Source organism: Truncatella angustata (genome assembly GCF_020726525.1).
Source record: "Truncatella angustata strain MPI-SDFR-AT-0073 chromosome Unknown BKA67scaffold_11, whole genome shotgun sequence".
Lineage (NCBI taxonomy): Eukaryota > Fungi > Ascomycota > Sordariomycetes > Amphisphaeriales > Sporocadaceae > Truncatella > Truncatella angustata.
Window position 1 is genome coordinate 552,474 of NW_025763391.1, and position 22,708 is coordinate 575,181.

Consider the following 22,708-nt stretch of genomic DNA (forward strand, 5'->3'; position numbering starts at 1 on the left):
CGTCGAATTGCAGTCAATGAGCTTGACAAGATCCGAATATTCGGTGAGAGAAGATACAATTTTAATTCATGTGCCATTGAAAGCAGAACCTTTGAAGTCATTCCATTATCAGAACGAAACCTTGACCAACAACGTAGCCACATTGACACCTCAAAGACCAAGTTGAAAGGTCATACATGAAAAGACATTCCTGCGTTAGTGAAAAGCGATCTTGGATTGTCTATATCCACATAGAGGACAAAATCTGACCTTGAAGTCTTTAGGCCACATTTCAAATATGGGTAATCTTATAAAACATACGTGCTGTTTATCTCAAAAACAAGCTCGTGAGTATAGTTTTACCTCAAAAGGAGTGGAATAAAGAGGATGATCAACCACTAGGAGGCCCTCTGCCACGAGATGCCGACGGGCATGAAATGTCAATAGTGGACTCGAGAGGAGAGGGGAACGAAAATAGTCCAAGGGTACGTGCCACCTTTTGATTTTGTCTGCAACAAAGCTGACATCCATTTAATAATGTGGCAATTCAGACACCGCATGAATCGTGAACGATTACCCAATTTAGTGAAGCTTGTCAGCAGCCAGTGCCAATATCTGGGGTTCACGCATGCTTGGGTGCGGTAGGCATATAGTCTCACAGGTCGACCGTTTTCCAGGACCATACTCATATGAGAGCAGATCGGGAGTGCACAGCACTTTTACTGAGCGAGACCGGGGGGCCGGTTTCAAGAGAGGCGATTATCCTGGCGGCGACCAGCCGCATTTGACAGTGTACTTTGCCAGCAATAGCCGCTGGATCATTTTGCACGGCCACCTTTATGTTGACATGAACGACCGCTCCGGCGGGCCTAAGGGTTAATGCGGCCGCACATGAAGGAATTGGGCGACGACGGACTTCCTAAGCGCGTGCAAGAGCTTTGAGAATGAGTCCAACTAGGGCAGAAGAAGCATACAGCAAGAGGCAGTGACACGAGCAAATTTGCCAAAGCCGGAACTGATAGTCTCATGATCAGTAGCCAAGGCATCTGCTTGAGGTGTCTAAGGTGGAATGGATTCACGTTCTTGTGCAATAACGATTAGTAATAGATGAACTCGTCAATACGTCTTGCCAACTATTGACACACATGTCTATGGTGTTTCAGAAGCTAGATTTATGACATCACAAGACGGAGTATTTTTGCTTGCAGGAAAACCGAGCTTTCGCACCAGCGAAAGAATAAAATATTATTTAAATGATAATAATTATTAAATATAGTAATATTATAAGGTAACAGTTGGAATGAAGGGATATTAAAAGCGATAGCTACAGCCATTGCTAAAGGTATACTGTTACTAGTATTACTTTGTAATTCACTAATTCTAATATTTATTGACATTAAAATAAATAAGAACTAAGTAGACACTGCTCTAATATAAACTATTAAATAGGACAAACTTATAAAGGATAATTATAACATAATCTATTATTAACACATGTACCATTAACCTCTATCGCATCATAGATGCCCAGCAGTTCTCGGCAGGCCGATCTCTGCTTCAATGCTAAGCACCACGACCAATCGCTCAGGTGAGCTCCTCCTCTACACATCTTTTCAGATATCAGTTTCTAAACTTTGTGGCTACATAGACTGTGGCATCACGAGGTCGTTCATCGGACTCTCAAGCAAAACATCCCCTCATGTATCAATACTGTAACCCTTGAAGCCCGTCAAGTTGCGATCATCTCTGACCAGATCCACGATCGGCAAGAAACACTTCTTATCACTCCACTCCGGGCTCTGATCCTCATGATGATCTATCCACTCACGGAGGGTGTCCCACTTGACCCAGCTCCAACCCTCACACTTCTCGGGCTCCAGCACCTACGGATTACAGACATTAGCACACCCGTTGCCCACTCCCCGATCCCCTCCCACCACCTCCCCCTCGAGGAGAAGACCGCACCAAGAAACTTACCTCGGGTACCTGCCCCGCACGAACGATCTCGCAGACCACAAAGAGCGTGATGTAATGCTTGGCCTCGCGCACGAAGACCGAGTTGGTGACGGCGGCCAGGCTCCTCGGCTCGATCTCGAGCCCGGTCTCCTCTAGGGTCTCGCGGGCGGCACATGTGAGGATGTCCTCGCCGTACTCGAGGTGGCCGCCGGGGAACTGCCAGGCGCCGCTGCCGTGGCTGCCCATGCGTCTGCCGACGAGGACCTCGGAGCGGTCCGAGGGGTTGCGGATCAGGGCGGCCACGCCGACGCGGGGGTGGGGTGTCGACATGATTTCTTTCTTTCTTTCTTTAACTTTGCAGGAGGAAGACACGAGGGGAAGGATATGATGTGGGTGGGTTGATTTTCAAAGAAGGGGGATGGGGAAAGTTGAAATGCGATGTTAGTTGGGCTTTACACATTGTTGTATTTGTGCCAGAGTCAGTGAGTCAATCGGCACTCGCCGACCCCGCGGGCGTCGATTGGCGGGGCACTGCTGACCCCTTTACAGCCTTCTTAACGCCCGATGATTTACTACTTTGAAAGAGCCAAGTCGACATACTCAAAATGACGCAGAAACTTGATGAATCAATAATACTCTGATTGGTATCTAACGGTCTCCTAACTCCGGTCCATCTTTTTATTTTTCCAGATTCCAGAACGCCAGATGATGCGAGCTTGTAAGCTTCTACTAGTTGACAAAGTTTGTGGAAATACAATCATACTCAATGGCTCTTCTTGACCTTCTTGACCTTCTTAGCCTTCTTGTCTCCGAATGCCTCCTCATAAATCTCACTGGCGGATGGCCCCTCCTTCCTCTTGGCCTTGCCAGACTTGATACTCACCACTGCGCTTGACTTCCCTTGCTTCGCCGCATTGGCAATCTGCTTCTCGGCATCTTCCCAACCGGGCGCATCGCCCTCGATCTCATATCTGGAGAAATCGTTAGCATCAAGTTTGTAACATGTCAGTTTCTTTCAACTCACTGATCAAGTGGCAGCGAGTTAATCAGCTCTCGCTGCTTCTGCCGGATCTCCTTCATCGCTTCATCGCCACCTTCCTCCAGCTCGTCCTCGAGCGAAGTCTCGAGGGGCGCAAATCGGGTATCAATCATCTCATCGTCGTGCACGCCGCTGGCATTTGCAACACTGACACCGATAGAGCTTGCGTCGGGCATTTCGGCCTCGATGGCACCTGAAACAAGACCATTGAAGTGCGACATCATCTTCTTAGTGATCTTGATGAACATGGCCAGGAGTTGCGAGCTCTGCAGTGACAACTCTTGTGAGATAACGTCGATGTCCTTGCGCTGCAAACCGAGGGCTAGGAGAATAGCTTGCTGCACGCCGCTGAGCCTGATGTTGTCCTTCAGCTTTCCGGTAAAATAGAGGTTGGCGAGTCTCGGAACTAGATCGAGAACAGTGTGGTAATCCAAGACGCCGTTGCAGTACGATTCCAAACGCTTGAGGTCGTAAGGCGAAAGTAAACTGTCAAGTCCGGCCTTGGTCAAGGATGCGGGCGCCCTTGACTCGTCCAGCTTCGCACCCGACTTTGCGGCTCCGTCGATGCTTAGACAGAGAATCGAGTTGAAGTCCCTGAAAGCGTACGAAAGCAGTTCCAAGAACCGTATGTTGAAATCGGAGGTGAATGAGCCCAGCCAACTTCGGTCCTCTGTTCTCTCCAGAGCGCGAAGCATGACGCAGGTGTGCTCTCCAGTGATGTCATTGCTGGTCTGGCGGAGGTACAACGGGCTCATTCCGACCCGTTTCCAGAACTTGTGTAAAGGTTGTGTCAAGCCATAGCTGACACCGACATAGTCGAGGACGGCAGGACGCACTTGGGAGAGCCTCGAGAATAGTGGGGGCATGGCTCCGATATCCCGCACCTTGATCTCATCGGAAAGCTTGCCACCAGTAAGCTCCGCATCCGTCACTCGAACCATGGTCTCTTCCTCTACCGGGCCATCGCCTTCGGACAGATCTGCAAACCTTCCCTCGTAGAAGTCGAACAGGAGTTCCAAAGCTTTTGAACCATATCCCATGCCAGCATAGTCGGGGTTTGTCGCTATCCGCACCACTCTTGCACCTGAAAGCGAAGGGAATTCCCTGTCGCAAAATTGTTGGCTGACAAGCCAAGGAATTAGATCACCGGCCGGCCTCGTTCCTCGGTCGAGACTGTTCAACACACTCTGCCTGCTGATTTTACCTTCCAACGCCACTTGGATCACGCACAAAGGCTCGGGTAGACGGTTGCTGCCGGCCGCCGGTGCCGTCAAGACGTACAGCTCGTGAGCGGGGGCATCACTGAGAAGTTGGAGATCATCCGGCGAGTTCTTGTAGTGGCTAGCGACATACAAGGCAACCAGCTGCTGCAAGAACTTCTCGGAAACAGGGTGGAAAGAGAACAAGGTGTCGCGGTTGACCTTGAGGAGCTCGCACTGCGACGGGTCGGGGCAGCCTTGGGCGTTGGTCTTGGATCGGGGCAATGTGGCGTCCAGACACAAAAGGTTGTTGAGCCATTTCTCCACGCTGTCGCCCTGGGCATAACGAATAGGTTCGGAGAGTGTGATCTCTCGCAGACGCTTCACACTCAGGCCCGTCTCTGCGTTCTTGGCCTCCTTACCAGTTGATCTATCAGCAACGACGGTGCCGTTTGCGGCGACGGCACCAGTAGACTCCTCTCGCAACTGTTTGATGAGCTTCAACGACAGAGATCGACCGGTACCTTCATAGCCATTAATGGTAGATGCCATGAAGACAAGGTAGGGGCCCAAAAGCTTCTTCACCAAGGGGAGGGGAATGGCAGCAGCCTCATCAATAACGACCAACTCGGCTTGTCCAAGCACGTGGGCGTCTTGGGGGCGGATATACTGAATGGTCTGGCGGTGGCTTCGGTGAATGTTGACTCGAACGATGGCCTTGTTGAAATCGGGGTTGGTGGACTGGATGATGCTGTAATCGGCATGATCGACATATCCAAGCTGGTCGAAGCCCTTGAAAATGAACTCAAACAGAGTCTTCAGGTTCTCCGGAGACGGAGAGGTGATGAAGATGTTGGAGTAGCCGTAAGCGACGGCAGCGGCAACGGCGACACCCATGGCGGCAGACTTTCCTCGACCTCGGGCAGCGGTCAGGGTGACGGTGTTCCGCAGGGTCTTCTCGGAGATAGCCTCGACAAAGGTGAGAAGGGCCTTGCCTTGATCGACGGTCCTGGCGATCTTGAGAAGGTCTCCGAGGGGGCGTTCCTGTTCGTGGGATTCCTTGATGGTTTCCAACTCCAGCTGGGCAGGTGTCTTGGGCTTCTCAATGTTGACGGGCAATGCCTTGACGCTCTTGGCGCCGGAGATGGGCAGGACGTTGAGCTCATCGTCGATGACCAAGCATGACTCGCAAGAGCCGAGGGAGAGGATGAAGCGTTCGTTGAATCGGGGCACGACGTCCTGGTGGGCCTCGGTGCGATAGCGGGAGTGGATGTCCATGCTCATGGCGTAGAGCTGCTTCAAGCTGTTCATGCCCTTGAGCAGGAGGATGACGAGCCCTCCCCCCTCGACGGTCTCGATGGTCTTGGCCAGCAGGTTGGGGGTGATTCCCTCGAAGTCCTGCAGGACGCACATGCCAAAGGTCTGACCGAGGACCTTCTCGGACTCCTTGTAGTAGACGTAGTTGATCTTGTTGAGGGTGACGAAGAGTTCGAAGGCGTCGGCATCGTTGGCCTCTCTGGCGCCGCGGTTGATCTCCTTCTTGATCTTCTTCTCGCGCTTGGCGCGGTGGCTGGAGAAGCCGAGGAGCTTCTTCTTGTAGGCCCAGAGCACTGACTTGTTTTGCTTCAGGTCGGCCTGGGACATGATGTAGTGCAGCTTGACGATGGCATCTTTGGCATGGTCGCCGACGATGACGAAGAAGGATCGCTTCTTTTCCTGGAGGTTGTTTCGAATGAGCGCGGGAATGCGCGAATCGCTGCAAACAAGACAGTCAGTCAGTGATGGGTGCCGGGGGACCAAACAGCAGTGCAACGTAATGTGATGTGATCTAACGTGCTATATGGACAGGGCGACTTACACTTCTTTGCGCGACATGGCGGGCAGGTTGTCTGAAGTCCGATTCGTGTCCTGGAGTGTGGTGTGACGGCTTCTTCACCTCCAGCTTTCCTATCGCAACTTATCTCAGCCAGCGACAAAGACAAAGACAAAGACCTTTGGAGCAAAATTTTAGTGGAGACGGACAGATTCTGCCGAGCGGTGGAGGTGGGGTGGGGTCACGTCACAGCCTGGCTCTAAACTAGACTAACCTAGACTTGCATCCATTGATCAACACTTTTAGGTGCTGCTTTAGTACCTTTAATCAGTAACTTAACAAGGTTACAGCACAAAGTACAGAGCAGTTAGTTGAGGTTAGGTTAGTGCAATTACATCGTACATCGGCCACCCACAGGTGCCAGCTACTACTACTACTACTACTACTACTTCCACAGTAGCTAACGTTACTACACTATAGCACCATTCTGCTTGCTGTCGTGTCCATCCTTTCCTGATCATGACTGACTTTGCATGTCATCATACGCGGTATCATACGGGGACGCAGTAAGTCGGTCAATCACGCTATGCCCTTGATCAATCATGACTTTCACGTACAGGTCGTCAATCGTCAGTCGTCCATCATGAATGCTGCTTCTTATCCCCTGCTGACCATCTGAAAGTCGCACAAAACTTGGTCATAATTAACCTGCCCTACCTTGACCACGACTCGCGCAAATCAAACGCTGCTGCGCCAACAATGCTTCAATTCATTTCGTCTTAATGAACTACTTCCTATACTCTAAGTCCAGTACCTAGTCTTATAAGCTGAGCCCTGCACTGCCCAAGTTCCCAGCGAAAATGCCCGTGAAATCAACTTTCCAGTTGCATGCGTGATCCGCAACCCATTTACGGAATGTGTATTTTGCTACTACTCTTTCCACAATCATAGTGTACTGTAGGGTAGATCTCTGCTTACTTACTCTAATCCAATCAGAGCCAACGAGATCCTTCCTGCTGACCAGCTCGCTGCTGCGCCCCTAGCCGGCGACGCACTTTGTCAGATCCCTCCGCATTGCCTCCGTCGTCTGCGTTTCCATCGCAAACCCAGCTCATCCGTAGCAAAATCCGATCACGACCATTTGCCAAGCCGCGATCAACCTTGCCCCCTCACCATCTGCCTTTTGTTCTCTCGCCAACACTTTGCCACTGAATATGTCCACCATACAGCTTGATGATATCGTACGAAACACAGCTTATCCACCAGTGCCACCCAATTTCGGTGAGCTTGGTCCCACACCGCTCATCGGGCGTCTGGACTGACTTGCTGAGGCTCCAACTACACCAAGATCATATATAATGACACATATGACTTCGTAACCCCGTCCAAGTTGGACTGTAAGGGGAAGACTGTCTTAATCACTGGTGGTAACAAAGGCATCGGCAAGGGCATCGCCATTTCATACGCAAGGGCCGGCGCATCGCAAATTGCCATCACCAGTCGTTCGGACGCCTCGTCGGTAGCAGATGAGATCAGAGACGCAGCATTAGATGCTAGAAGGCATGTACCAATAGTGCTCACCCTTCAGGTAGATGTTCTCGACAAGGAGGCTGTTCAGGCCGCGGCCGAAACGGTAGAGCGCGAATTTGGTCGCCTTGATATTCTGATTAGTAATGCTGGCTTCCTGGCACGCTACGAAAAGATACTGGACGGTGACGATGACGAATGGTGGCAGAGCTTCGAGACAAACATTCGTGGCATGTATCGTGTTGCCAAGGCATTCCTGCCTTTGATGCTGAGCGGTGGCGACAAGACCATTATCAGCATATCTTCAACTGGCGTCATGCACTATCATACTGGTGGTAGCAGCTACCAGATATCTAAATTGGCGCTGCTCAGGTTGACCGAATTCCTGATGGCAGAGTATGCAGAGCAGGTATGTATTCCCGTTCATGACATCGTCTAAAGTTCTGCTGATGTGCAGAACAGGGTCTGTTGACATACTCGTTGCACCCCGGTGGTGTTGCCACGGATCTCGCAAGCATGTTGCCCGAAGCGACCAAATGTACGTGTATCTAGTGAACATTAGTGGGAGAGACCTGAACACTAAGATCGATCGTAGCATGGCTCAAGTGCACACCTGCCCTCGGTGGCGACACCATTGCATACTTGACAGCTCAGAGACAAGAATGGTTGGCAGGACGTTATCTGAGCGCAATGTGGGATATGGAGGAGGTGTTTGCAAAGAAAGAGGAAATCATCGAGAAAGATTTATTGAAGATGAAGATGGCGTTCTGAGCTTGGCATAGGACGTACTTTGAATGAACTTGATGACGTTTATCCATAGGCATGAAGGTTCATGAGCTGCCATGTTGTCTCTGAACCCAAACCCCTTATTTTGTTGACTTCAGGAAATGGTGTCAATTCTCTCTTTCCCTTTCCCATCCCAGACATTGCATCTTCACATCTCATGGCTATAAACAGAGCTCTGACCCGGCAGCAACAAACTTATTTTTGTTCTCTACTTGTGAGTTGCGACCACCAGAACTGAGAGCTTTCTTTTTTTTTTTCCGGTAATAACCTTTCGCATCTCATTTCAACTCCACGGTCATCGGGCACAGTTGATACCCCTGTGGCAACAACTCACTGCATATTACTGGTAGCTATTTCGCAAAACCCCGCCACGTCTCATTCAGCTCCACGACCATCAAAACGTGCGTCCAGAGCTCGCAACAAGCAAACCTCGCAAAAAGAGCAACAATTAAAAGGTTAGCCCCCTAAAGCATCGCCTCAACCATCAAAACAATGGCATCAAGCAATGAAGACCAAATCACAGGCCAAGCGTGAGCTCCGGGGCCGTCACTATGGCCAGGAACAATCGTCTTTCTTCCAGCTCCTCTACAAAGAGATTCGGACCGTCTTCTATGAGCGCCTTGTCCCCTCTGGACTCCGCGAGTTTGAGGTGTTTCCCAGCCAAGCTCTCAGGGCCCCTCCCAGCTGGGACGGCAGATCGCTCTTGGAGACCTGCCGCCGCATCCCGGACGAGGCCAGCCCCATCCTACACAAAAGAAGCCATCCTACGCTTCGAGTCCCCCGACCAAGGTGTCGACGAATGCTATGGCGGCTTCATCCACACGCACGACGTCAGGCTCCTGGCTGCGGTGCCCTGGGCACGCGATGCCTGCGGGACTCTCCTCGTCAAGTACGACCTGCGCCTCGCTGATCACTCGGGCCTCGTAGGCTACCTCTGGAGCTGCTTCGGCGTCCCCGGCCTGGCGGCAAGCATCGAACGCGTCGAGATTCATGTTGGCTCGCCATGGGGATTTTGGAACTCGTGGCTTACTGAGAAGCGCTACCGTGCCGTAAGCATCTTCGGGGCCTGAGAGCGCGGCCAGGGTCGTGAACACGGGCAACTTCCCGCTGCACGAGTTCCTGGATTGGCTGCAGGGACTGCCGCGGCTGAGGACGGTGATCGTAAGCGGCGGCATCTATCACGATCTGCTGGCGGGTTTCTACCGGCGAGAGTTTCTGAAGGGCGGCAGGAGCGACTTAGGGGTTGCGGACCACGGACAAAGAGTTCAAGATGTCAACGGCAGAATCGTATCGTGATCTGGCATTCAGACGTCGAAGGAGGCGATGGGTGTCGGGATATGGGCCGACTGGAGCCGTTTCAGCTTCAAGTCCCCGGACAGTGATGTTCCCAAAGATGTAAAAGATCCCCTCGTGAGCTAGTTAACTAGGATTTGGATACGCCCCCTGGGAAACGATATAACTGGTGTTGCAATAGAACGCACGCTCAACACACCAGACCCCCTTTATCATATAAAGAACCATAGCTATACTTGCGCAACGCATTCTCGACGGGGCAAATCTTTGGCACCGTACAGCCCCAACGGCAACCATCCCCATGGACTCCCGGGTGTAGATGGATCACTTGGTAAGAAAATACAATAAAGACCCAATTACCTCGGGAGAAAGTTCTTCGACTGGAGAGTAAGGAATGGGATGCGGGAAAACCCTCCGTGGTTAGGATGGAGACAGCGATGATATTGAACCATGAGATTTTATGAGTGGGAGAACTTTGCAGCTCTTTTCTCTCAGCGGATAGACTGAAGAGAATATGGAGCCGACGATCTGAATTTGAAGTTGCCCAGGGTATTCAAATGGAGGGAACGCAAAGTTCGCATAGGTCAGCGTGGACAGGAATGTGAGCACGCGGAATGGTCACCAAGCGTTGCAGATTTGGATACCTGTATTCACTATAGTACCTAGTCTCAGGTCTATAGTAAACCTAACATATTGTATGATCGCGACGTTTGTGTTTACTTTCTATCGCGAGCCAAGCGCAAGCTGCCAGCTAGATCAGATTAAACTGTTGCGGGCGGCCGTAGATATGGAGGCACCTAGGAACACACTCACGTAAGATGTTTACGCAAAACTTGAGGACTTCTCACTTGTCCCCTGCTTTTCTTTTGCAAACAGGCCATCCTATACTAAAATTTTAATTCTGACTCAGATAGAATTTGCCAGGCTTTATTCATTATATGCATGTGTGAATATTTGCACAGATGATAGCCTAGATGAAGTTATTTCAGCAGAGGAAAGAGCACAGCGAAGGTTTTGTCATCTTACTTGGCGGTGTGTATCTTGGGAATTCAACGATGTTTCCCTATAACACACCTCGACGGTAGATTGACTCATTCGTTAAGTATGACTACCGTTAGGAATACTTGGGCAACAGTTAAGACACGTTAGAAAAGGCTCCGTGTTTAAAATTTGCCGACAGAGGTGTTGCTAAATATTCTCACACCACTTTTTTGTCTCGCTTTGCTGAACAGTGTCCTGCAGGGAATCCCCCATGGGTTCAAGTTATTTCACACTTATGCCTGGTGGTGATAACCGAAGCCACCCCTGTCGTCCCGATACATATACGAAATACAAGACCCTTGAAGTCTGGATACATGTGATGCCATATAAGCATCTCCATAAACACTACTGCGTGATCTGTGTGGTAAACCTGAGCGTCGTGGCTGCGACTTTGGGTGGGAAAGCGTTGTCGGTGTGGAAACTGATACGGAGCTAGAGTGACAGAGCTGGGAGAAATCACGTGTATGTCGTACAAGTCGGAGATTCAATCGTAGATGTCTTACATCACAGCTTATCGTCTTCGGCATGGCCATGGCTAAGAGGGTAGGCTCAAAGATCAGGAGACGATACATCTTATAAGGTCGGATATTTTACAGGAGTTTCATAAATGTGCATTACAACAATGGGACGTGATTAATATTAAAACGCTATAACAGTGGAACTCCAAAACAGCATACTTTGTATCCTCTAAGATGCTATGTCCAAGAGCAGGCCATTATTCAATGTGAAGTTCCAGTTTCATATGAGGTTCATGATAAAAGGCCAAATCCATAACACTCCCTCTGAATGTTCAGGGATGCGACGGAACAGGAATATCAGCCTCGGCCTCAGCATCCAGGGCCTTTTGTATATTGGCCCACCTCCCCTTGACACGATAACCGCACATCCAGTAGTTGCCATGGGAATCCTTACCCATGAAGAGAAAGCCCTCACCGAACTGGAAAGGCATCTGACTGTGGTTGATGTACGACGGGACACAGGGCGTGTCGCGGGGCGTGGTGGCGGCGGCGGAGAAGTCGACGGCGAAGAGGTCGGAGCGGGTCCAGTTGGAGTAGCTGACCTGGTGGGTCTGGCTGGTGCCGAAGAATAGCGGCAGGGCGACGCTCTGGTCGCGGAACATGGCGTGGTAGGCCTCGATCTGCTCGCGCGATCGCTGCTCGTTGACGGCCAGCCGGATCTGCGCCGCCGTGTGGCTCAGCGGCCTGCAGAGCAGATCGCTGGCCTTGACCAGCACGTTCATAAACCCAAAGCAATTGGCCACGTACGGCTGGTCGTGCGGTAGCAGGTCACCTGCCAGCGTCTTGCGCATCGACCCCGACACTTGGATTGTGACGGGCTTTTCCGAGTTCGCCGGGAGGTGGGATACCGCAAGGCGGGTGCACCAGGCGGTGAGGATGTCGTTCTCCGTCAGGAAGGGCGTCTCGCCCGGCGGGGCCTGGGCTTTGAGCTCGTCCATGGCCGCGTTATACATGTGGTCGACGTAGGGGCCCGGCAGACAGACCATGCGGTTCTCCTTGGCACGGAACGTCAGGTCGCCGATGTTATTGAAGAACCAGCCCGCCATCTGACCGTTCGACATGCGCTCTTTGGCGAGCGCATGCGGAACAGTGGGATTCTTGCCGAGGTCGGCCATTGGATCGCTATCGAAGCCGCACTGCGGAGGAACCTCGTCGTCTCGTCCCTCGAGCATCCGGACCCAGTTTTCCATGACGGCCTTGTTGCCCAGCGTGTCGCTGGCGAGATGTAGCCAGTGGAGCGTCACGAGGGTTGAGTCGTTGAAGGAAACGATGTGAAGGCCGAATATCGGGCGGTCTGAGTACAGGTAGTCGTCGGCGACGGACGGACAATCCGGACCTTTGGCGAGCGGCAGGAACTCATCCGGGTCCGCGACGATTGCCGGGCCGGCACTACCTGGCGGCGTTGGCAGCTTGCCCGCCAATGGGTGGTCTGCGCGGTTCATGTCATGCGCAACGTGTGTGTAAGCGATGGCGGGGCGCTCGTCAGAGAAAACGGCGGGGATGTGATAATCGAGCCCCCCGTTTGCCTGGTTAGTGGTGGTCAGACGCTGGTTTTACGTCGTCACTGGCATCCCAGCGTGAAAATCTGTTTGGCGAGGGGGGACTCACGTTGCTTCGGAGTCGCGCTCCCATTTTCCTCCAAGTTTTCTGCTGCACTAGCCGCTCGAGCGCATTTCGCAGCTTCTCCGGATCGAGGACATCATTGAATACCATCAAGTTGTATAGAAGGATTCTCTGCATCAATGGTGTATTGTCCAAGAAACCCAGAGGGATGACTTGGTCCGTCTCTATGTGAGCCGGTGCGGCCCGTCCGAAGATACCCATGATGGCTTCCTGCCGTCTAGTTTACTATGGTGGATTCTTTGATTTGTGAGTTAAAAAGAAAATGAGAAACTGTGTGTCGCACTATGTTATCGTACGCTCTTGATGAGAAAGGTAGTCGGAAAACGAGGGGTCGGCTGTCCTGTTTCGGTAGATAGTCTATCTACATGCAGCAGCTTTGGTGTATGGTCCTGTGTAAGGTACCGATCTACTATACAGAGGGGCAGTTAGCCTGTTTGCATATAATTGTACTGGGCACTGACTATCGAGGATGGTCGAGTGTAAAATCTAAGGACCTGGACTCTTGCCACCAAGCAGTCAGTATGCATATGGTAGGTTTGTCGCAACTGAATAGGGAGTTGAGGTAATGTAATGCGATCTGGAGTCATCCTTTTCCTGCATTACATAAACAGGGGTGTGATCGCTCACGCCAGAAACAGGACCCCGGGTGGTTGATTTCGCTTAATCTCCACTGAAATATGGTCATCTTCTTCGGTGGCTTTGAACATATTGGCAGCAGGGCGCCTGCATGCGAAATGTAACACTGCATCTAGCATGGTAAACGCTTCCACCAAATCCTACCCAAAACAACAGTTTACGCAGCCAGGGACCACAATTCTATAGTAACAGAACTATCAACAGTTATCTGATTGACTTATATGAGAGTCTTGGTGTCATTTGCAAGTACTTGGGCTCTTCTATGTATAAGTGAGCTGGTATATTTCGCAGTATCTGGCAGCAAACGTCACATTTTCCTCATGGGCTCCGGGAAGATCTGCTAGTCACAAAGGAAGCTCCTAAGACGGGACATCATTAATTCATTGAAATTGGGTAGCGTTATGGGACCTTTGAACGACCCCCTAATTCTTGCATACTATGTAATACTAGTACGTCCCGGGGTATTGGTTCTGTCGAATTTACGACACGGGTTTAGACCCTTGACACCGTTGGGTGGGTGGGGGTGGGACGCTTGGCGGGGCAGTTGTATGGTTCGATACTACGTCAACATCCTTAGGACCCAGTCCACAGCTCTGTATGTCCAATCACATCACATACCTGCCGCCACAAACCCATTTCTCTCTGGCCAACGTCGCTACCAAACCGGGCTTAGATACTGCAAGTCGTACCAAGAGCCCTGTGACAGCTGGTGCACTATGTACGAGGCGAGATCTGCAATATCGCTACCGCATACTAGGTGCAATGGGCATCATGTAATAAAACAGTGCTGTTTGAGTGGTCTGGTTGGTAGCAAGATGCCTTGGCGTGCCTCATTCAGCAGTTCCAGGCCGACCGTTTGAGGACAGTCCTTCCCATCACGACCCGTGTGGTGTAGTAGGAACGCTTGATTTCTAGATCGACCGATGCGCTCGCTCCCCACATATTAACTATCCTCGAACTCAATCAGGGTAAAGTGATGACCTTGGCAAGGTCGCGGTAAAGCTTCACAACTAGTCTAGTCTTCAATTTGGCCACTGCAAGATTTACGGGATTCGAACGCCCTCATCGTAGTAAGAGTAGGAAGTTAAGAGCATTAGGGAGGTTTTCATATATGTGTTTTGATGTTTCTCGGACTTTTAATATCTAGAACCGCATGTATGCTTTTTCTATGGCGATGAGTATGAGAAATATTCGCCTGAACAGGGTAGCGGGCAATTGCAAACTCGACATACATTGTAGAATGAGGCAACTCAGACCAATTGCTTTACGTGAGTCTCCCAACCCTGCCGGTCGTCTTTAGAATCGAAGCCACTACTCGTCTCGATTCTGACTTCGGTCTCTCGCATGATGTGGTGCTTGCTCGAGTCGTCGTCCTCTAGCTTGTCCCAAGTCTTGCGGCTCGAAACTGCTGTTCGACCTTTCCCCGATGGTGTCAAGTTACTAAGTTGCGTCCCACGACCCCCGCCAGAGAGGTGTGCGGACGCAGCGCCTGATCGACCGGCGGACGATCGATAGAAGGATCCGAAGAGCTGCCGCAGGGGCGGTAGGTTGCACGCGATGATACCAAAGCTGCCCTCGAGATGCGACCAAATGACGAGCTGTGCCTCCGTGACCAGAGCGTCATGTGGGTGATATCTTTCATCGGTTTGGGAGTAGCTTGCAATGCGCATAATGGCAGCAAAACTGGCGAATACACCCAAGCCGAGAATCAAAATTACCGAAATTTTCTTTCTCCTGTTCATTTGTAGGCTACGCACGACGAAGAATGGGGTGATGGCGACAATCCAGTCAGTAATGACCTGCATACTCGTACCGATATAGCTCATGATGAACCATCCGTCCGGCGCCGGAGCCCAGCAGCTTCCTCTAGCCGAATTAGTTAGTCATTTGTGTAACGGCCAGCAAGTCTCAAGTCTGGGCGTAACGACGGAGTGTTGCTTACAGTGCAGGATTCCAACGTGTTGCAAATGGTTTGCAGTCGGCAAAAAGGAATATGAGTGCGCCAAATGCTGTAAGGGCCATCCCTCCCACTGCCGAGCCATGTTAATGATATTGCCCTGGGAGGCGCATCGGATCTGCTAGTGTTTGCGGCTACTTACTTGCACCATACATAGCGTACACATATCGGCGTTCTTTGCATATCCTCATAATAGTAAAGGCGATGGAAAATTTCGTGAGGGTTGAAGATCCGAAATAGACCAACTCGTACAATAGTTGGAATTCCTTGGCCCGGATTTTCATGAACGGATTAACAGCGCTGTCTGGTGCCCCGACGCCGTAGTATGTGCCAATGATACCGATGATACAGCACGGAAGGTAGGGGATCTGTTACGGAGGAACATTCGGTCAGCGAGTCTCTATCGTATGCGAGGGGCCGATATTGCCATACAAATCCTCCAACCGCCAGATAGTCATCAATCGCCCAGCTATTTCCCGACGCCTGCGGCCGTGATCGCACCCACACGCGAAGACCAAATATGATAGTGCATAAGATGGCCGTTGTGTAGAAAATCCCCTGGATAGTGATGCCGGCACCGGCGGGCTGCATCGACGGCTGAGAGTCGGCGATCTCTTGGATCTGTTGACCCGTGAGCCCCTCGAACTCCGGTACGTATGGAGAGTACGCTGACATAGTGATTCGGAATTGGATCGAGTCTCCTGACGCGTGAGACGAAGTAAAAGAATACAGCAACCGAGTGATCACAGTCTGACTTAGACGAAGAGGCAGACAAGTTTGCTTACATTCAACATCCACGCCAGCAGAAAATAGGAAACTGGCAACTTTCTTTTTCAGCAATCGGAGCTTAAGCCTAACTGAAATTCTAATCACCCAGATTGGGCAGCGGGCTTGCTGACATAACACAACTATTTTTCACATCCTAGGTAGCCAATTGTATCAAGAATAGCTTGGTTTGATATCAATACGGTACTGTCACAATTCACGGTGTTAGGTACCTGGCCAAAAGGCATGTTATAGATCATGCGGCACAGAGTCGCGGAGTATTGTTTCAAATGTGGTTACATTAGCCCTCGTGCATATGCAATTTGGGTATGATCCCGGCTAATCCAAGCCTAATCCTAGACCCGCCAAGCATGGTCGCTTCTAATGCTAAAGCAAGCCGTACGTTTTGTCACAAGAGAATATGATCACAATGATTTGTCGCCGATCACCGTTGAGATATACAGAATCCAAATAACACGTAGCTCATCTCACCCTTGACTGAGATTCTGCGGACCTCAATCAAGAGCCCATTGGAGAGATGGAGGATTTGAAACCCTGAAGGCGTAGATTGGTTTCTCCAAAACCGTTTCTTGGGGATGCCAGGCAACCAGGCTCCCCTGAATATCACTACATCCCGCCTTCCGGAAGACACATGGACCCCTGTATTCGGCCGCCACTAGCGTTGATTGCAGATCGCGAGTGCCGGGGTCTTTTAGCAATAACCGTGGCAGCATGGGTACCAGCTTCAAACTCGATTTCGTTTTCACCGTTTGACCTCACTCAGGATCTTCAACATAATCACTGGAACCGGCAGTACGGGTGGAGTAAAAGCGTTGAGGCTAAAGTGCTACCTAGTGTACTAGGGCGGCCACGACATGGGGAGTATTTCTTTTCTTCCTAACATAGTTAACGTAGCACAAATTTGTACTTCTGTCAGCAGGTTCTGGCTCGGGGCCGAGAATCATACCATCAGAGGTTTGCCTCCTTCTCATTATGGGCTGGTGAGTTCTTCCTTGAGTTGCTGGACAACTATTGGCTCATTCTTATGCCAAAGATCACATCTGAAGCGTCAAACTGGGTTCGCACAACACCATGTTCAAAGAATTTTATTTGATAGACGCAGACCTAATTGTAAAGAATTACCAGGCCAAAGAAAGCGAGGAAACTGAGCAGTTAGTTTCTAGAGACCTTGAGTATCCTGACTAGTATCTTGCCAATCCGAGCCAATTTCCTATGATCTGACAACATACGGGATACAGGTCAGAACGGACAGCATAAAGGCCATCACTAGGCTCTGTGTTACATCTAGAGTCAGTTCCCGAATATTGTTCTTCCTCAATAAATTCTTCAGCTCAGACCGCTCCTGTCCTCGCTGCTCCTTTATCAACTCCAGGAATGTGGGTCCCGTCCACTCAGCCGGGTCAATTCCTCCAACCCTTTGGGCCTCCTCATAGTAGCGGCAGAATTTGGTAGTCACACCACCGTCGTCTCGTAAGCCCTCATGAATCTCGTTGACACGATACCGTTTGTCGCAGAGATGCCAGGTCACATAGCCGTGCATGAATTTGCTCATCGCGTTCGCGACACCTTCGTCCTTGTCAGCGAATACGCTCTTGATCTGCTTACTGACACGGAGCGTGTTATGCGTCAACTTTTCGAGGCCTTCTTGTAACGTCAGCCCTCCAACGTGGCAGTAGTTGTTGATCAGAGATGTCTGGTCGCGTGGGTCATCGAACTCCTTGTAGAAGGAGATCAGGTCGTTCGTCCAGGCCATCCAGCACTCTAGCTGGCACACGGACGTGGTGATCTCGCGGAAATACTTGGTCTCGTCAAATTTCTCGGCTGGGAAGATGGTTGAGCCAACCACGTGGCCGAGTCCGTTCATTCGACGGAGGAACTCGGGGTAATCTTCATTCCCCGGGTAACCCTTAAAATTGTGCTGCTCGATCCAGCATCCCTCAAAGACTAATATGCACTTTGGTCAGTTATTGTGATTTGGAATCAGATAAATGTAGCTGGCTCACAGTCTATTGTGCTGCGATAGATGTTTAGTGAACCGTATGGGCCGTAGTGGCTCAGCAGGTTGGGTAAGTGTTCAATCATAAGTCTGAGCCAGGGGTGCCTCTGTTTGCGACCGACCATCAAGTCCTTGAAGAAGGTTTCCGTCATTTGCTGCGGGTCTTCCTCGCTATCGTCGAGAATTAACGTGTAAGTGAAATATATGGCAAGTGCAGCCATTGTTTCTTTACTGCAGCTGACCCAGCAGTCTACCACTAGTAAGGCAATCGTCCGTATACCGGCTTCAAGCTTCTTGTGGTTGAACTTGAGCGCCTGATACACATGCGGTTGGGCGAAGTGCGTTGCTGTCGCGGCGTAGGTATAACGGAGGCGGTCCACGCGCTCGTGGTGGGTGTAGTTGGTATCTTTGTGTTCGATGGTATCCAGCAACCGAACAATGGCTTGGACAAAGTAGTCTTTGGGGAAAGCCCGAGATTCGAGGGTGATGAACTTAGCCATTTTGAATGACCAGAATATTTTTGACTGAATTTAAACGTGTAGGTTGGAGATATAGGTGCTGGAGCCTACTTTACCTTAACCCATTTCCAAGATGAGCGGTGCGCAGCATTTATATCCAAACTGGACAGCTACGCCGTCCATCATTCACCTTTCGACGTCACTCAGAGTTCTTCTCAGAATTCTCACAGAAGTACATGATCTTCATGAGTTGTTCGCGCTTTCCATTTGTCAAGGAACATTCATTAATCCTTGAGCTCTTCTGCGTGACTCACCTTTCTCCTGTGTGACGTCTGAACTAGTCCACGACCCATTATTAGGGTTCTTACTTATTACGTCAATGAAGAAACTCCAAGAAACTAAGGGCCCTGGTCTTGCGATAGTCATTAGAACCCCGGTACAGATGACGGTTGGCGCGGTGCGTCTCGGCTTTTGAACCAGATATTTCGGTTGTGGCGCAGCGCAGATTATCCAACTTGGTGTTTCCATGCTAGTACAATTAGACTAGTGTGCGCTCCGTCATATATTCGTGGTTTGATGGGTCTCACGTATTCATTTCTCAGTTTCAGGGATTGTATCATACCATATCATCCGCAAAACAAACTCCACAAGTTCTGGGACAAGCACACAATGCTAAGCTGAGATCAATACCAGCGGCCAACAGGAGACCCCTCCTTGGTCATGAATAGCTGATCTCAAATGGATTGTCTTGGGTCGTCAATGGATCCTTTATACTAGCGTGAATGGCCCAACCAGGTCATCGGCGACGTCAGACACCAGAAGGCACGATGCGTGACGTCTGGTATGACTTCACTTCGTTATGTGCTGGCATGACTTCACTCCGTTATGAACCAATCCTCCGTCGACTCAGGATGACGTTGTGTCAAAACATTATTCGAAAGCATCGTGCAGCTTTCAATAATGCCTATATCTTCCAGTTCCTGACCTTCTTGCCTGGGGATCCTCTCTGCTTCTCTGACATCGACTTCCACCACCACAATTTACAACAATGTCTCATCTCATAACCATATTATGCCTACTTATCGTTACCTGGTCGGCATATAAGATCTTCAGGATTGGTCGTCGGCCTTCGGATTATCCCCCTGGCCCACCAACTCTTCCTATCCTCGGCAATCTACACCAAATGCCAACTAAAGATCCGCATATCCAATTCCGGAAGTGGAGCAAAGAGTACGGGTAAGTAAGGTTTTGATATCTGGAATCATCTCTGAAAACAACCAAGACAGGAAAATAAGAGAAGAATAAGCTAACATAAATAGATCAATATATTCTGTCATGGCAGGGACCCGGACTGTCATTGTACTGAACACAGACGAGGTCGTCAAGGAGCTACTCGACAAAAGAGGCGCCATCTACTCTTCTCGTCCTGACTCATACATCATTGATCTAGTAACCGGCGGTAGCAAGTTTGGCCTCATGGTGAGTTGAGCATGTTGTCAACTGTCTTTTGCCAAGATCTGGTTTGCTAACAATCCAAGCCGTACAATAATACCTGGAAAAGCTGCCGCGCAGTATTCAAGAGTAATCTCAGCCCTGAATCGGCCAAGACCTATGTTCCTTACCAGGATCTGGAGTCCAAGCAAATGTCGAACGATCTTTGTGAGTAGAGTCCAATCAGCTCTAGCTGGTGAGGCACTATATTTATCCACCATGGATTCCGCTAACCTCGTGGTTTGAAGTGCAAGAACCCGAGCACTTCAAAGATCACATACGGCGCTTCACCAATTCTATTGCATACCAAATCGTTCTTGGGTTCCGTGTTGTAAATAACCATGACAGCAATCTCAGACAAGTGTACGAGAGCTTCGAAAAATGGAACTCACTGTTGGGTCACTTCCATACCGTCCTCTTGGACTTGTATCCCCCGTTGAGACAGCTACCAAATTTCCTCGTTCCAATTAGGAAGTACGCAAAGGAGATCCATGACGAGGAAGAAAACTTCTTCCAAGGCCACCTGAACAGTATCAAGGAGAAGGTCGAGAACGGAATGGCACAGGTATGTTCTTCGGCTATGCTTTTTGACATCCAGCTAAGCACATTGACCACCATGTGTAGCCGTGTCTGGCGGAAGATGTAATTAAGGCTCAAGAAGCCAATGGCTTCCCAGACGAACTAGCCAGCATGTTATGCGGCGATCTCATTGAGGCCGGTTCGGACACGATGGCCAACGAGTTGATGGGATTTGTCCTGGCCATGGTTTTGTTCCCCGAAGTACAGAAACGGGCGCAGGCCGAGATCGACCGCGTATGTGGCGATCGTCTTCCCGAACTGGATGACAATCTGCCTTATGTCCGTGCCTGCGTCAAGGAAACATATCGGTGGATGCCAACCGCCATCCTTGGGATTCCTCACGCCGTCACACAAGATGATTATCATCTAGGCTATAAGATCCCCAAAGGCGCCATAATCATCCCTAATGTCTGGTAAGCATCTGAGAGATTAAAGAGACGGCTGGCGATACATGAATACTTACCCTATCTCAACAGGGCCATCCATATGGATGAAAGGCGGCACCCCGAGCCGCGAGCATTTGAGCCATCCCGATATCTCGGCGACGAGTCGACGGCCAGGCAGTCAGCGCAGGCTGCTGATCCGAAGAAACGCGACCATTTTTCCTTTGGGGCAGGTCGTCGCCTGTGCGTGGGCATTGATCTGGCCGAGAACGGAACGTTCCTTGGAGTCTCAAGACTGCTTTGGGCCTTCGATATCTCCAAAGCCGCAGACGGTCAAGGAACCCTGATCACGCCGGACCCAGAGAAGTTCACAGGCGGCATGGCGGCATGTCCAGAGGATTTTCCGGCCAGGTTCACGCCTCGCAGCGAGAGGCATGCCCGCATCATTAGGTCCGAGTGGGAAGATGCTCAGCAGGAGCTGAACAAGGAGGATATGCAGTGGAAAGACCTGCCGACGAGCTCGAACTGAAGGATTTGAAAAGTTGGTGGTGTGCATTACATGATCCAGAAAATATTCCGAGATAAGAACTACAGTATCACTGATGCGATGTTAAATATGATCAGCGTTCTCTTAATCCTATTTGTTTTTCCATCTTCCCTTTTCACTCTGCATTCTATCCTCCCAAGGAATGCCGTAAGTATTATAATATGTTTTGCTCGCAGAGGTGCACAGTAATACCTTGTGCCTATGTTCAGTACCTCGGTTGAGCAGTAGGGATTTCTGTCACTTTATGTAAATCGAACTTCACGCAGATGTTAGCTTGAGTAATATGTATTTTCTACGAATAGTCAACGTAACTAAGTACCTTCATATTTCAGAGCCCACGAGATTACAAGTCATTTGCTTTATGGCCCGCTCGCGTTCCATCTAAGTGCACTATTCCTAAGACTGAGACGCCAAAACCTCAAACTATCACCTTCTAAATATGTTGGACTGTACTCAATTTGTCTCGCATCTCGCACGCAAACCATACTCGTGTTCGAAGCTGATATCAGTAGCTCACAATCTCGCGTACTGCCCATAGCCTCTCCGACTTCTATTATTCACTGGAAGCTGGACCTTGGCTAACATAAACGAACGACTCGACTGCTTCCGACTCATCAGAATCAAGTAGCTGCACGACTTGGCTGCCTGTCGGATTTTGTAAATCTGTGGTGGCACGGCAACGACGTCCTCTTGAAGCCTCTCGAACAAGAGGCTCTGGCAGTGATGTCCGAGAGTTCGAGGCCCTCGGAAAGGCGGAGGTTATACGTGATGCGCAGGATGGTAGAGAACTTGTAGCTGTGGGCCCACCAAGGCCACGCTGATCCCCGATTCCGTAGGCCACACACAGCATAACCGCTGAGTAGGAATACACGTTTTGGTAGGTATGTGCTGTCACCTTGGTGAGGTGCACTCTGTTGGTAGTGAGGTTTGGTTACAAATGAGCAGGCTCATCCAAAAGAAGACGGAATTGGATACACATACTACCTTTGCCTTATTCAAGTCGTGATCTAGGGTTCTACATGAATTATCACGCTTGTCTGTCGTAACACTAAAGTTCAAGCCACCATGGGCCACGATAGAGACATTTGTCATTGCGGAGTT

The 22,708-nt window shown here is 50.3% G+C and overlaps 8 protein-coding genes across 8 annotated transcripts; 3 read left to right on the top strand and 5 right to left on the bottom strand.

Annotated features, from left to right (window-relative positions):
* Nucleotides 1–1,446: 1,446 nt before the first annotated feature.
* Nucleotides 1,447–2,457, bottom strand: BKA67DRAFT_696482 (nudix domain-containing protein). The gene is made up of 2 exons (XM_046109350.1): nucleotides 1,957–2,457; nucleotides 1,447–1,862 (listed from the first exon to the last, which is right to left on the bottom strand). The coding sequence occupies exons 1-2, from the start codon at nucleotides 2,263–2,265 to the stop codon at nucleotides 1,677–1,679; spliced, it is 495 nt and encodes a 164-aa protein (XP_045951932.1). The 5' UTR covers nucleotides 2,266–2,457; the 3' UTR covers nucleotides 1,447–1,676.
* A 96-nt stretch (nucleotides 2,458–2,553) lies between these two features.
* BKA67DRAFT_584992 (GNAT acetyltransferase 2-domain-containing protein) lies at nucleotides 2,554–6,137 on the bottom strand. Its single transcript, XM_046104181.1, has 3 exons — nucleotides 6,032–6,137; nucleotides 2,960–5,929; nucleotides 2,554–2,906 (listed from the first exon to the last, which is right to left on the bottom strand). Exons 1-3 carry the CDS (start codon nucleotides 6,046–6,048, stop codon nucleotides 2,699–2,701), a joined length of 3,195 nt encoding a protein of 1,064 aa, XP_045951933.1. The 5' UTR covers nucleotides 6,049–6,137; the 3' UTR covers nucleotides 2,554–2,698.
* Nucleotides 6,138–7,200: 1,063 nt separating this feature from the next.
* On the top strand, nucleotides 7,201–8,284 carry BKA67DRAFT_595775 (oxidoreductase-like protein; the record flags this gene model as incomplete). Its single annotated transcript, XM_046105208.1, has 4 exons — nucleotides 7,201–7,267; nucleotides 7,318–7,922; nucleotides 7,976–8,051; nucleotides 8,109–8,284. The coding sequence occupies 4 exons, from the start codon at nucleotides 7,201–7,203 to the stop codon at nucleotides 8,282–8,284; spliced, it is 924 nt and encodes a 307-aa protein (XP_045951934.1).
* A 566-nt stretch (nucleotides 8,285–8,850) lies between these two features.
* BKA67DRAFT_541644 (uncharacterized protein) lies at nucleotides 8,851–9,681 on the top strand (the record flags this gene model as incomplete). Its single annotated transcript, XM_046100971.1, has 2 exons — nucleotides 8,851–9,348; nucleotides 9,382–9,681. 2 exons carry the CDS (start codon nucleotides 8,851–8,853, stop codon nucleotides 9,679–9,681), a joined length of 798 nt encoding a protein of 265 aa, XP_045951935.1.
* Nucleotides 9,682–11,423: 1,742 nt separating this feature from the next.
* Nucleotides 11,424–12,975, bottom strand: BKA67DRAFT_664502 (uncharacterized protein; the record flags this gene model as incomplete). Its single annotated transcript, XM_046108388.1, has 2 exons — nucleotides 11,424–12,677; nucleotides 12,760–12,975. The coding sequence occupies 2 exons, from the start codon at nucleotides 12,973–12,975 to the stop codon at nucleotides 11,424–11,426; spliced, it is 1,470 nt and encodes a 489-aa protein (XP_045951936.1).
* A 1,685-nt stretch (nucleotides 12,976–14,660) lies between these two features.
* On the bottom strand, nucleotides 14,661–16,042 carry BKA67DRAFT_526976 (uncharacterized protein; the record flags this gene model as incomplete). The annotated part of the gene is made up of 4 exons (XM_046098798.1): nucleotides 14,661–15,276; nucleotides 15,353–15,440; nucleotides 15,510–15,735; nucleotides 15,800–16,042. 4 exons carry the CDS (start codon nucleotides 16,040–16,042, stop codon nucleotides 14,661–14,663), a joined length of 1,173 nt encoding a protein of 390 aa, XP_045951937.1.
* Nucleotides 16,043–17,363: 1,321 nt separating this feature from the next.
* BKA67DRAFT_527199 (trichodiene synthase) lies at nucleotides 17,364–18,649 on the bottom strand (the record flags this gene model as incomplete). The annotated part of the gene is made up of 2 exons (XM_046098825.1): nucleotides 17,364–18,097; nucleotides 18,157–18,649. 2 exons carry the CDS (start codon nucleotides 18,647–18,649, stop codon nucleotides 17,364–17,366), a joined length of 1,227 nt encoding a protein of 408 aa, XP_045951938.1.
* Nucleotides 18,650–19,655: 1,006 nt separating this feature from the next.
* Nucleotides 19,656–21,589, top strand: BKA67DRAFT_527226 (cytochrome P450; the record flags this gene model as incomplete). The annotated part of the gene is made up of 6 exons (XM_046098827.1): nucleotides 19,656–19,843; nucleotides 19,927–20,086; nucleotides 20,146–20,266; nucleotides 20,347–20,663; nucleotides 20,723–21,090; nucleotides 21,154–21,589. The coding sequence occupies 6 exons, from the start codon at nucleotides 19,656–19,658 to the stop codon at nucleotides 21,587–21,589; spliced, it is 1,590 nt and encodes a 529-aa protein (XP_045951939.1).
* Between the last annotated feature and the right edge of the window lie 1,119 nt (nucleotides 21,590–22,708).